Source organism: Crassostrea angulata, chromosome 4 (assembly GCF_025612915.1).
Source record: "Crassostrea angulata isolate pt1a10 chromosome 4, ASM2561291v2, whole genome shotgun sequence".
NCBI classification, from domain to species: domain Eukaryota; kingdom Metazoa; phylum Mollusca; class Bivalvia; order Ostreida; family Ostreidae; genus Magallana; species Magallana angulata.
The window spans coordinates 38121394-38134669 of NC_069114.1; the positions used below are offsets into that span (position 1 = coordinate 38121394).

General features: G+C 34.1%; 1 protein-coding gene across 2 annotated transcripts in view; it reads left to right on the forward strand.

The window, feature by feature from the left end:
- Window positions 1-13276, forward strand: part of LOC128179507 (uncharacterized) — a 40332-nt gene that overhangs the window by 275 nt on the left and 26781 nt on the right. For both annotated transcript variants that reach the window (XM_052846933.1, XM_052846934.1), the window contains exons 2-21: window positions 311-518; window positions 627-717; window positions 1025-1132; window positions 1615-1701; window positions 2060-2151; window positions 2458-2526; window positions 2944-3023; window positions 3992-4110; window positions 4378-4430; window positions 4578-4641; window positions 4766-4936; window positions 5201-5268; window positions 5524-5634; window positions 6459-6552; window positions 6698-6817; window positions 7101-7189; window positions 8724-8892; window positions 9168-9228; window positions 9395-9524; window positions 9797-9882. In XM_052846933.1, coding sequence (XP_052702893.1) covers window positions 328-518; window positions 627-717; window positions 1025-1132; window positions 1615-1701; window positions 2060-2151; window positions 2458-2526; window positions 2944-3023; window positions 3992-4110; window positions 4378-4430; window positions 4578-4641; window positions 4766-4936; window positions 5201-5268; window positions 5524-5634; window positions 6459-6552; window positions 6698-6817; window positions 7101-7189; window positions 8724-8892; window positions 9168-9228; window positions 9395-9524; window positions 9797-9882 — 2053 coding nt within the window. In that variant the 5' untranslated portion in view covers window positions 311-327. The remainder of the gene's footprint in view (window positions 1-310; window positions 519-626; window positions 718-1024; window positions 1133-1614; window positions 1702-2059; window positions 2152-2457; window positions 2527-2943; window positions 3024-3991; window positions 4111-4377; window positions 4431-4577; window positions 4642-4765; window positions 4937-5200; window positions 5269-5523; window positions 5635-6458; window positions 6553-6697; window positions 6818-7100; window positions 7190-8723; window positions 8893-9167; window positions 9229-9394; window positions 9525-9796; window positions 9883-13276) is intronic.

Genomic DNA, 13276 nt, shown 5'->3' on the forward strand with positions numbered 1-13276 from the left:
TTGACGAATAAGACTATATTCATTCTTCTCATCCTTGACTTTTTATATTTTTCTGTGCTGTAAGAGTTGAGTATTTATTGTTACATTTGTTGGTCTATTGGTTTAGTTTCTGAAATGATACGTCTGAAAGTTTCACAAATACAGGATTGAAATAGAAATCATATGATACGCAAGATAATGTGGCAAAATTCAAACTTACCATACTAATTATTATGTTATTTTAATAATACCAAATAATGAAAAATAATGAAAACTGAAACAACCCCACATGATAGATATTGGATGTGTGTTTCTTCATCTTAATATCCAGGTCCAAATGAAAGTAAGATGGCAACGCCATACCAGAATATTATGGCTGGGACTTCTGTGCATCCGATCTTACAGCAGATAGACCAGCTTAATGCTTTGTACCAACCAGCCACCCCAACACAGACAGGAATTGGACCAAGCTCTCCAACAGCCAACAAAGAGAATGAGGAACTTAAACTCCAAGATGAAGGTGTTCAAGAAGCAGTCAGGTACAAGATAAGTTTCAGAATAATGTCTCCTGGATACAAATATAAATGGCCCTTAAACTTTCAGATCTGTTGTTAATGTTAGACTATTTTGTTTTTCATTAATTGCAGCTCAGAAGTATTCTCAGTTTACCAGCATAAAGAGATTGTGAAAGGCTGTTGTCCACACCCTGGTGATATTGTGGAGGCTGGGCCATTAGCGGTAACTTAATTTGTATATTTAAATTTGGGGAAGTAGATGTATCCTTTGTTTAGATGAAAAATGTTAAAGATAAAGCACTGCATTCATTCAGCATTTGGAGTTGCCCAAAATTTTTGAGGAGCATCAGACATTTGGTCTCTTTTGCAGTTCCGTTCACATTCTATCTTCTTTTTTTTTATGCCATTTTCTTTATGGAATTATTTTATTTCAGATTGAAATAGACTCTATGGGTTTAAAAAATCTATGTATCCATGTATCATAATAATCAAGTTATACATTGTTACTGAAGATTAGAATTGTTTTACAGGCGTTGAGTCAGCCGGACCCCATGTACCCACTCACAGAATCCTTGCCAGAGGAGGTGATCAAAGAGGGCAAGCTCAGCAGTCTACAGCTAGAAGGAGTGCTCTATGCTGTATGTATGCATGTGAACAGTTTGAAGTGAAAGGAGGAGCTGTTGTAAACATTTATTGTTTTGCATCTGGGTAGTTTAGAAATAATAACTAGTATTAAAAAAATAATAATAATTATAATAATATGTGTATTTGTCTGCATTTGATCACATTTCCAAGAAATAAATAAGCAAAAATTACACCCAAATTTATTGTTGTCGTCATGGACTTGGTAATTGATAACCTCACCCCAAGTAAATCAGAAACAGAGATATCTATGTGTCATAGGGTGGTTGAGTTCATTATAGCAAATAAAAATCAGTTTAAAATGTTTACTATCATACAGACAGGGGGAATAATGTTTAGTTTTAATAAATTCTGGTAAAATGTAACATAAGTATATCCAAAGAATGTATTGACAAACTGAAACAAATTGAAAGAGGTCATGCAGAGTAAACAAATAAAAAGAGATTTTTACTGAAGATGTATTGGGCTTCTATTTTAGTGCCAGCAGCATATGAGAATATTGCCGAGTGGTCAGAGAGCAGGCTTCTTCATAGGGGATGCAGCAGGTGTGGGGAAGGGGAGACAGGTAAGATAAGTCATGTCAGGGGTGTTGGCAATTGTTTTGTGGTTTTGTTCCAAATGAATTTCAAATCCTATACGTACCAGTAACTTGTATGTAGCAGTACTGTAACTTTATGTATACATGTATAAACTACTTTTATATGTACCAGTAAAATGTACATTTATAATTCTTAAAGGAGAAAATTAAAATAATCTGAAGCATCTGTGAATTCTTTTATTACTGAAAGCAAGCCATACATTCATGAGATTTGCTTGGAATGAGATGAATTCATTGTGATGCTGTTTTGTCGAACAGTTTTCTGTTATATGTATACCTGTACTGCTTTTTAAAACAATGATTTCTTTAATGCATGTGATTTTAGATAGCTGGAATTATACTAGACAACTATGCAAGGGGGAGAACCAAGCATATCTGGTTCACAATCTCATCTGACCTTATTGTAGACAGTAGAAGGTGAGGAGTCAGAGCACTGGTCAAGATTTCAATATTACAACATTGATTGTGCTTTATTATTTTTAAAGATGTGCATTTCCGTAAAGTATTTTCTCTGGGTGATTTATCTGTCAGTTGTTTATTTAGATTTTTATGTTGATTCCTAAACAAAGATGATCGACCAATATTTAGTTTTGCATCTTTTATATCTCTACCAAAAAATAAACTTTCAAAACCACTGTTAATGATAACTGAACATGTGAATTGTTGACATAAAATATGTGATATATACATGTATATGTACCAGTATTGTTAACTTAATTGCAGGGATTTAACAGACATTGGTTGCCATGTTAGAGTTATCGATGGATGTCAGGAACTGGACAGAGAAACTAGGTAGGTATATCTAAACAACTAGATATTTGTATTTAGATAAAAGATGCATATGTACAAGAAAACTTAGACATACATCTAGAGAACGTAGGTTTTTTTATGTAGGAAAATTACTTGTGTATCTATACAGATTAGGTGTTTGTATATAGAAATACTAGGAATGAAATGTGTTTATGTACATAGAGAAACTGTTCTTTGTACTATTAAATCGTAATTGTGATTGAAGATTTTTTTCACTATGGGCTAAAACTTGATCTTGAAACATTTTGTAAGTCTCTGATTATAGAAAGAATTTATTATAATAAATTATATAGTTAAATTCAATGTCCTAAGTATTACATCCATTTTTTGGTGGTACAGTACATTTACTCAAACTTTATCAAGTGTGAATGAGGTTCATGTTCTCCATCTATGTACCAGGGTTCTTGGATTGCCCGCTGATTTTAAAGAAGGCGTTGTGTTCAGTACTTATGCTACACTGGTGTCTTCAGTCCAGAGAGGTAAGATATTTCTATGGAATCATTTGAATTTCTAAAGGTCAATTTATTAGTGATTTTTTATTACTGAAAAGTATGTTGAATGGAAATTTTAAAGAACTATTCATACAATAAATACAGATTGTTTTATCATTTGTTTGTGATGTATTAGTTGTGTGTGAAAAGTCATCGCAAATTTTAACGATTCTACACAGTCTTTGCAAAAGTTTTTTGGACCACACAGGACTGAACCAAATTTTGTCAGACCGAGAAATTTGATTTTGCGACCAGAAATTGAGTATTTGACATTTTTGTGACTGAGTAAATTCTGGTCAGCGATCGTCTATTATCTGATCGGGATCAAAGTTCAAGTTATTTTTACTAAACTCTCAGTCAATATTATCTTTGTTGAAATAAACTTATGAGTAAGTAGTTGAATAAAGTGTCCCTGGGATTTAGATAAAACAGTGACAGCATGGCAGAAAATTTCGATTAAAAGAGAGCTTAATTTATTGAAGTTTGGATTTAAGAAGAAAAGAAAGAAACTGACAGCAATAAAAAACATTGGAGGATAAAAGTAAAAATTGTAAAGCTCAAAACTGGACACTGAGACATGGGACATTCTGGTCTGGTGTAAAAAATGATGCACTGGACTAGAGGCACTGCACATCGGTCAGGTCTGACGGTCCGATGTCTTTTGCATAGACTGTCCACAGTATGCTACTGTTCATGTGTAATTTCAGAGTACAAATATGTATGGGATGAATGTTATGTTTTGTTTTTCTTTATAAAGGGGAGGGGGTGTAGATTTCAGTCTGCGGTATTTTATAAGAATGTGAAACTGTAAATCTGATATACATGTTAGTCATATTAATTGTACATGTATCTTAAGTTGATGTCAGTCCAGTATAGGGGAATGATAATTCCTGTGTAAATTTTTAGATACATCAAGTATTCAACACGGAATTGATGATTTGTTTGCTGATTTGTAGGAGTCTTCAATGGCAGCAAGCAAAGCCGTCTACAGCAGCTGGTGAACTGGTGTGGAGGAGAGGAGTTTGATGGATGTCTGGTGTTTGACGAATGTCACAAGGCCAAAAACTTTGTTCCTGTATGTACAAAGTATACTATTAACTCAGAAACTTGTCATTTTACTTGTTGAAAGAGGATTTAGTCTTCTTTCATTTGTCAGTTTTATTACTTTAAAGTACCTGTACATGTAAAATGTCTTTATGACAGGTTTGCTAAAAAAAAAAAAGGCTGCATCAATGTTTTCACACTTGCCTCTGGTTTAAATTGTGTACATTTATAGCAAATTTTCCTGTTTCATACCATTTTTGATTTTATTTACATGTATGTAGTCTATGCTTTTTACCAGGGAAAAGAACAGGCCAGCACCAAAGTTGCTTTAGCTGTTACAACAATTCAGAGGTACAGTTTTGCCATGAACGAAAGAATATTTTCACATTTGCTTTTGTTTAGATATCTGAAGATGGATTTTATTTATTTAAAGTATTACTATCGTAATGAAACATTGATATACATATAATTTAGATGTGAAATTTTTTTTCTAAACAGGTTGTTGCCAAAAGCTAGAGTTTTGTACTGCAGTGCAACAGGAGTAACTGATGTTAAAAATATGGTAAGTATTCCACTGGTCCTGCGAACTCTGCAAGTCGCAAAACACAAATGCAGATGATATAAAGCAGGTCTTTCAGTGTCAATTGAAATACCTTTATCATTGAAGTATGTTGGATTTATTCCAGGCCTTCATGGAGAGACTAGGACTGTGGGGTGTGGGGGCACAGTTTCGCTCCTTTGAGCAGTTCATCGAGTTTGTCCAGAAGAAGGGACTGGGTATGGCGGAGATGTTGGCCATGGAGATGAAGATGTCTGGGATGTACGTGTCCAGGGGACTGAGCTACAAACAAGCTGAGGTAAAGATCTAGAATGCACGTCTATAGACTGTAGTGTAGGGAGAGGTACTGTTTATATACAAATGAAATTTAGTTTACATCATTTAACACTGGTACACATGTAAATACATTATATCTGATTATGTCAAATGATTTTTATCGTGATCAAAAATTTGATTTGATTTATTTATTTTTTACAAGGAATTTAAAATATATTTGTAAAGTTATTTTGATAGTACAGTTATGATCCCAGGAGTTTTTAAAAGTTATCTTGAATCTTGATAGTTTAGTACTGTGGAGATCCCACTGACAGAGGAACAGAGGAAGGTCTATGACACCGCAGCTCATGTATGGTAGGTGCTCATACAGAATCTAAGTAACCGTGATTTTAAAATCTTGATTCTCAGTGACATGATGTTAAATGAACACAAGAAAATGAAATAGCATTTATCTCAAGAGTAAGTTATTATGTGCAAATAAATTGATTTTCTGTCTTTCCCTTACAAACGAGCTTTGGGAAGCCCTGCATTGTATTACTATGATTTAAAAGATTTGCTACTCATTGGCATAATGTTAAACTTGTTGACAGTTTCTGGTCTTTTCTTCAGGAACGAGCTAAGGAAGGCGCTGGAGAGTGCCATTGTGCGGACTAACTACAGCGGCAGCAGGATCTGGTCCCAGTTTTGGTCCTGTCATCAAAGATTCTTCAAACACCTCTGGTCAGTGTGAATGATAAACCATCACGTCCCTCCCTGAAACAATTTTTTGAAATGAGCCACTATTCAGATTCCTGTTATTTCATTAAACCCTTCCCTTCACCATCTTGACAAGTTATGCAGTGTTTTAATCATATTTAGCAAAGGTGTTGCAATATGTTTACCTGATGAACAACGTGATTCACCTTATCCTATCTTTTTTTATTGCATGATTGCATGACATGTTACCTGACCAAGTAAATGTGTCAAGAATACATACAGTAAAACTTTTAGTATGAACAAGGATATATAGCGAATTCTCAGATATAGCAAAGTTTTTTTGAGTCCGCGGTAAAATTCTTAAGAAATCTTTGTAAAATTTTACGGTTATAACGAATTCGGATACAACGAATTTATGGATATAGCGAACTGATTTTGAGTCCAGTAGAGGTAAATAATAATGAAATTTAACACTTTTATAACGAATTTGTTTGCAGTTAAAAAAGTTTGCACAACTATTTAACAAAATAGTTTGAATGAATTAATTTTTGTATGATTTTTTTAATTTACAATCCGATTTTTAAAGATACCAAAAGAATGTTTTTTATTCTAAGCCTCATATTAGCAAAAATTGTAGTCTGGTTAAAGAAAATATGTATATAGTGAATTCGCTATAGTTAATATTACAAGTTCGCCATATGGATATAACGAATTATGGATATAACGAAGTAAATCCATTGGTCCTTAGGATTTCGCTATTACCAAGTTTTACTGTACATACATTTTACAAATCTATAAGGTGTTATTTTTGGGATAATTTTGGCAGTGGAAAAACTTTTTTGTTTCAGCATTGGTATGAAGATTCCGACCATTGTGAAGGAGGCCCAGACATCGCTGGAAAATGGCTGCTGTGTAGTGATAGGACTCCAGAGTACTGGAGAGGTACATGTACAAGGATTTACCAAAAGGATAGAACTTGTTCCAATTTCCCTGAAAATTTGAAGAATGAATTTTAATGTGTGTAAAGTGGAGGAAATATTTAGATGTAGGTTATACAAGTTTTCTTTTCATCTGTTTGATTTTTTAGGCTTCATTTGAGAGTGAATTTAGCAAAAACAAAGGAAAAGTGACTGGATTTGTTTCCCTTTGTAAGGAAATTTTTTCCCGATTCGTTACTCAGCATTTTCCAATTATGATAGAAAGTCAGGTAAGTATTTACATTAACAGTTTCAGATTTATACACATTTCATGTATTATATTCAATCTTTTTAACTAGCTGTTTGAATTTTAAGATAATTTTATTTGATTGTCCAAGCACTTTATGGACATTTTCTAATTAGGTATATAGCTAATTCCTTTATTTTATGTTGAATACCGATAATGTAAGTGTATTTTTTTAATGTACATTTATTATTTATAAACTCTTTTCATTTCATTTAAAAATAACATTAAAGTGAGTTGTGTGTTACTGTATGATTTTGGCGTGACAGAACAAGGAGGAAGTGTTGGTGGACGAGTGGAGTAAACAGGCCAGGGATCTGCTGCTTGGATTCGCAGAAAAAATCAATCTACCTAACAGGTATTGTCTGCATATTCCAGACAGTGAGGCATTAAAGGGTTATGAATGTGTTGTATTCTTGAAAATTTTAATTCATTTAATTGCTATTAATTACTTAATTAAAAAATTAATTGCTGTTAATTGCTATCCGTTTTCGTCCGTCGTGGTGCGACGTGCATCGTGTGTTAACAATTTTACATTTTTAACTTCTTCTTAAAAGCTACAAGGCTGATTGTTACCATTTTTGGTGTGAGGCATCTCTATGGTAAGAGGAATCTAAATTAAGAAATTCATGGCTTTACCACCCCCGGGGCGCCACATGTGGGGCCAAATATGCAAAAATAGCCAAATTTTCAAAAATGTTCTCTACTCCCACACATGCGATGAAAAAACTGGTTGCATAGTTATGATGCCCATGAAGACCTCCACCAAAATTGTGAAATTTATGGCCCCTGGGAAAGGGTTCAGGCTCTAGGGTGGGGCTAACATGGCCGTATAGTAAAAATGTATTAAATCTTAGAAAATCTTCTTCTCTACTCCCATATGTACATGTATCTGTTAAAACTAAATGCCTGGTTATAATGTCCATAAAGCCCTCTACCTGAATTGTGAATTTCATGACCCCTTTGTTAGGGGTTCAGGCTCTAAGGTGGGGCCAATATGGCCATATACATGTTGTAAAAATGTTTTAAATCTTAAAATCTTCTTCTCTACTCCTACACATGTGGGCAAAAACTGAATACATGGTTATGATGTCCACTAGCTCCTCTACCTACATTGTGAAATTCATAGCCCCTGGGTCAGAGGTTCAGGACATATGGGGGGGGGCAATATGGCAATATAGTGTTAATGCATATAATGTTTAAAATTTTCTTCTCTATTCTCACACATCTGTACAAAAAACTGACTTATAATTATGTTTACCAGGAAGTCCTCTACTGTAATTTTAATTTTCATGTCCCCTGGAGTATGGGTTTTGACTCTAAGGCAGGGCCAAAATGCATTAATAGGTGTTAATGCAAATAATGTTAATAAATTATCATCTTTACTCCCACAGCCACACACCTGAAAGGAAAACTGAATTCATGATTTTGTAGACCAGATCTTTAAGGTTTTTGCCAAAATTATAGGTTTCACAGTTCTTTTTAAAAGATTTCAGGCAGGGAGGTGGTCGTCATTACAAATTTATAATTTTTCTACTCCAGAATGAAACCTAATTAATTAAATGCATATATGAGACTCCTCGACAAGTTTGTGTATGGGTTATATACTACTCAGGTGACTGTTAAGGCCAATTGGCCTCTTGTTCTGAATTTAAATTCATTTATCTTTTTCTGAAGTTCTGAAAATGTGATGGCAGATGCTTCTCACTGCTTTTGAAATTTTCTTAACCGTTTGACTTAAACATAAAAAATTTTAGTAAAAGACACATTCAAAATTGTTTGATACTGCTATTTGTAAAGGGTGAATTGCAAGTAAATGTTATTTGTACAATTATATCTAATAAATTGTGAAGATAAACAGCATTTTAAGTTTCCTAGTGTTATAATTGTAGTCCCTTGGATGAGATAATAGACAAGCTGGGGGGACCACACTGTGTAGCAGAAATGACAGGCAGGAAGGGGAGGATCATTAGACACTCTCCGGAGGAAACGCCTCGCTATGAACTACGCACTGCCAATGCCGATAGTTACGGCGGAATCGAGAGTCTTAATGTGCAAGAGGTGAGCGATTGTTCGAGTCCAATTTTATGTGCTGTAGATTCCTAACTAAACACGAGGAATTAGAATCTGTGTTAAATCACAGAAATCACAATTCACAGATTTTAAAATCTCCCTTTTATTTTCAGACAGATGTAAACTAAATGAAACTGTGAAAAAATTTGGCTTTCACGATTTTTTATCCTCACGATTTGATGAAAACTGTTGAATCACAGAATTAAGTACTCTCTTAAATATGAAATCTACAGTATTACTTCAGAAACAAAATTTTTTTTTAGAGAAACTTGTTCATGGAAGGGAAAAAGCTGGTGGCTATAATATCTGATGCTGCTAGCACAGGTAAGTGGAAAAAGGCTCTCTTTGACTTAAAACAGTTGTACAACAATGAGGTATTATCTTTAATAAATAAGTGTTTGTCTTGTTTAAAAAAAAAAGTTTTCTTATTAAATCTTTGTTTATGAAAATTTATCAGCCATAAGATAGTTTGTGTATTCAATATCTGCAGGGATTTCTTTGCATGCTGACATTCGTTGCCCCAATCAAAGAAGAAGAGTACATCTTACAGTGGAGTTACCATGGAGTGCCGACAAGGCCGTACAACAACTGGGACGGTCACATAGGTCAAATCAGTCAAGGTCAGTGGTTTAGTTGTTTCATGTGTAAGTAAAAAAAAAAAATATATGAAGTAAGAAGGATTGACACAAAATCACCCGTTTTAGAGAAGACATAGGTTTTATACATAATTTGAAACATTGTTTAAGTTCAAATTATGGAGGGTGATATTGAGAAAAATTATTCTAGTAAAATTCATTTGTAAGCGGGTTACAAACTTGCCCCACTGGGAAACTGTACCATTTTCCTGTCATATGTATGGGGGTAATATATGTTTGTTGTGATCTTCTTTTAGTGGACCTTTATACAAGCTTTTGACTACAGACTTGGGAGGGGAGAGAAGATTTGCAGCTGCTGTGGCACGTAGACTGCAATCTTTAGGTGGGTAATGCTACTAATTATTGAATGTAGAATTATGTTTTTGAGCAGACTTAAAAAATCAAATGTTTATTGAAGCAAGAAACATGAGAACATTTGTACGTGTATTGGATTTAGGCAGTGTCAATGAATCTAAACCATTCAGCAGACATTTACTTTTTCTTAAGGACTGGTTAATTAAAGTACCTGTGCTGATTTGAAATGTTTTTAGCTCACCTGAGCTGAAAGCTCAAGTGAGCTATTCTGATCACTTTTTGTCCGTCGTCCGTCCGTCCGTCCGTCTGTCCATCCGTCTGTCCGTCTGTCTGTCCGTCTGTAAACTTTTTACATTTTGAACTTCTTCTCTAAAGCCGCTTATCCAATTTCAACCAAATTTGGCACAAAGCATCCTTATGGGAGGGCGAATATAAATTGCAGAAATAAAATCCGATCTGTATTCAAAGCGGAGAAAACCTTGAAACTGTAGAAAAAGGGGGGTGCATTTTAAAAAATCTTCTTCTCAAGAACTACTGATTCCAATTCAACGTAGTTTAGCATAAATTATCCTTATGGGAAGGAAAATATAAATTGCAAAAATTAAGGTCTAATTCTGTTTCAAATCTGAGCTATTACGAAAATAATAATAAAGGAAAGGCGTGTTTCAATCAGTTTAATAGCTTCGGATTCGGCATCCGGTAAAATGGGTAGACAAGACTTGGCCTTGGCAAAACAAAAGATTGGCAGTTATTAATCTGCCAATCTCATTAAAATGTCAGGATATTTGATGGACCAGTATATTTGTATTTGCTGTAAATATTGCTGCAAAATAATGCGTATTTGGAATTGACGATTGCCGATCTGCCCCGGCTTTTATTTTGCCACGGCCCGGGTTTGCGTACCCATTTTACCAAGACTCGTATTCCATACATCTAAAACGAGGTTCTTTGTTTAAAGCAGCCATGACATTATACGAAAAATGGTCGATCTGACTATGATGAATTTGCTTGTAGTGCAACAGTTCGCGAATGAAGGGAAATTTTTGAAACATGCAAAATATATTGGTGCCGATTTTGTGAAGTAAATTGAGGCTAAATATTTCAATGCGTTGACAGTTTTCACACATGACGTTGGTGTTAGCTTGTTCTGATTTTCGTTTCGTTTTCATTATTTATGCTTTGTAACCTGGGAACTATCGTCTGTATTTCGTGATTTTTACGTATCAAATCAAACGGAGACTTCGGTAAATCAAACAGTTAACTGTTTACCTGCGCAAATTAAGCAAAATCTGATGTATCAAAAAAGTACTGAAATAAAATTCATTCTATCGGTAATTCGGCATTATATTTTGCGTAATGGTATATTAATGCAATAGGTTTTGTTGAGATGCTCGGCATTTTCTCGAGTTTATTCAGTTTAAATAGAGTTTGGTATCGCTGTCAGAAATATGTAGGTATATACATGTACATGTATATATATGATTCATTTCGAAAAAATAAATTGTGTTCTTTATTTGTTATAGTGCATGTTTCTTGTGTTTTAATTGTTTACAATTTCTATTTACTAACCATATTTGAGTGTTAAGCTTCGAATTATAAGCAAGATACAGAGATTTGCTCACAATTCTATGTTTGTACACAGATCTTAAAAACTAAAGATTAAAAAACTAAAAAAAATTTCAATATTTATTATGAAAATTTTCAAAGTCTCTTCTTCCAGAAACCAACTTTAACAACTTATTGTATTGTAAACTTAACCTTTTTTAGCTCACCTGAGCCAAAATCTTCTCAAAAACTATTAGGCCAGGAAAGCTCAAATTTGAGTGGAAGCATCCTCAGATAGTGTAGATTCAAGTTTGTTCAAATCATGGTCCCCGGGGGTAGGGTGGGGCCACAATAGGGGGATCATGTTTTACATAAGAATATATATAGAAAATCTTTAAAAATCTTCTCAAAAACTATTAGGCCAGAAAAGCTCAAATGGAAATGGAAGCATCCTCAGGTAGTGTAGATTCAAGTTTGTTCAAATCATGATCCCCGGGGGTAGGGTGGGGCCACAATTGGGAGATCAAGTTTTACATAGGAATATTTTGAGAAAATCTTTTAAAAATCTTCTTCTCAAAAATATTTGGCCAAGAAATCTAAAATTGGCAAGTAACCATCCTTAGGAAGTGTAGATTCAAGTTTGTTCAAATCATGGTCCCTGGGGGTAGGGCGGGGTCTCAATGGGGGATGAATTTTTAAAGATAGAGAAAATCTTTAAAAGTCTTCTCAAAATTATTAGGCCAGGAAAGCCCAAATTTGAGTGGAAGCATCCCCAGATCATATAGATTCAAGTTTGTTTAAATAATAGTCCAGGGGTAGGGTGAGGCCACAATGGGGGATGAATTTTTACTTAGGAATATATAGAGAAAATCTTTACAAATCTTTTTAAAGAATTTTTGGCCAGAAAGGGTTTAAACTTGTGTAGAGGCATCCTCGGGTAGTGTAAATTCAAGTTTGCAAAATCACAGTCCCTAGTGGTAGGGCGGGACCGTGATGGCGGTTTGAATTTTTACATAGGAATATAAAGAGAAAAACTTTAAAACTATTCTGGGAAAGTGTTCGGTTCAAAACTCAGTACTTAGTGTGAAAGCAAAGGTTATGCAGATTTAAGTCTGATGAAACCATGATTCCCTAGAGAAAAATGGGGCCATGAAATGGGGGGGGGGGTATATAGGAATAGAGACAAATCTTTTTACAGGTACAACAACAAAAGGGGCTTGGTATTTACCAAAAAATAAGAGGTTGATAAAAATTGGCAGATTTTCAATTTTTTTAGCAAGATCTACTGTACTCAGTTGTCAAGATATTTTGATACTGTAATGCTAATTTGATCAGAATTAAGGCAATTGTTGCTCATGTGAGCGATGTGGCCCCTGGGCCTCTTGTTTATCAATCACCCGGATACAATAAATGTGTTTGTTGGTTGTTAAGGATGACGTTTACTCAGAATGAAAAAAAAAATTCCACTGATGATAATGAAAAACCAACTATTGTGTGTTATAGACCTTTTATTGTAGTGTTAATTTTCATTTTCAAAAAAGTAGGTCAATGACCATTGTATATTTTTGGAAAATTTAAGGAAAATCACTCAAAATTTTACAATATGATTGACAATTTTCTTAATTGTGAAAATAATACAAATTGCTCAACACTTTTGAAAATGAAATACAATTTATGAATGGCAGTGACACTAAATACATACAAAGCATTAAGTTTTCCTTCACAATTTTTATAAATATTCCAGTCCGAATTTCCTCTATCACTTTTCAAATTCCTACCCATTTTTGATCCAATTTTACAAAAAATTGAATGATGATAATACAAAAACATTTATAGTATTAAACTACTTAAATTGACCTTATTCTGTTGGCATATAA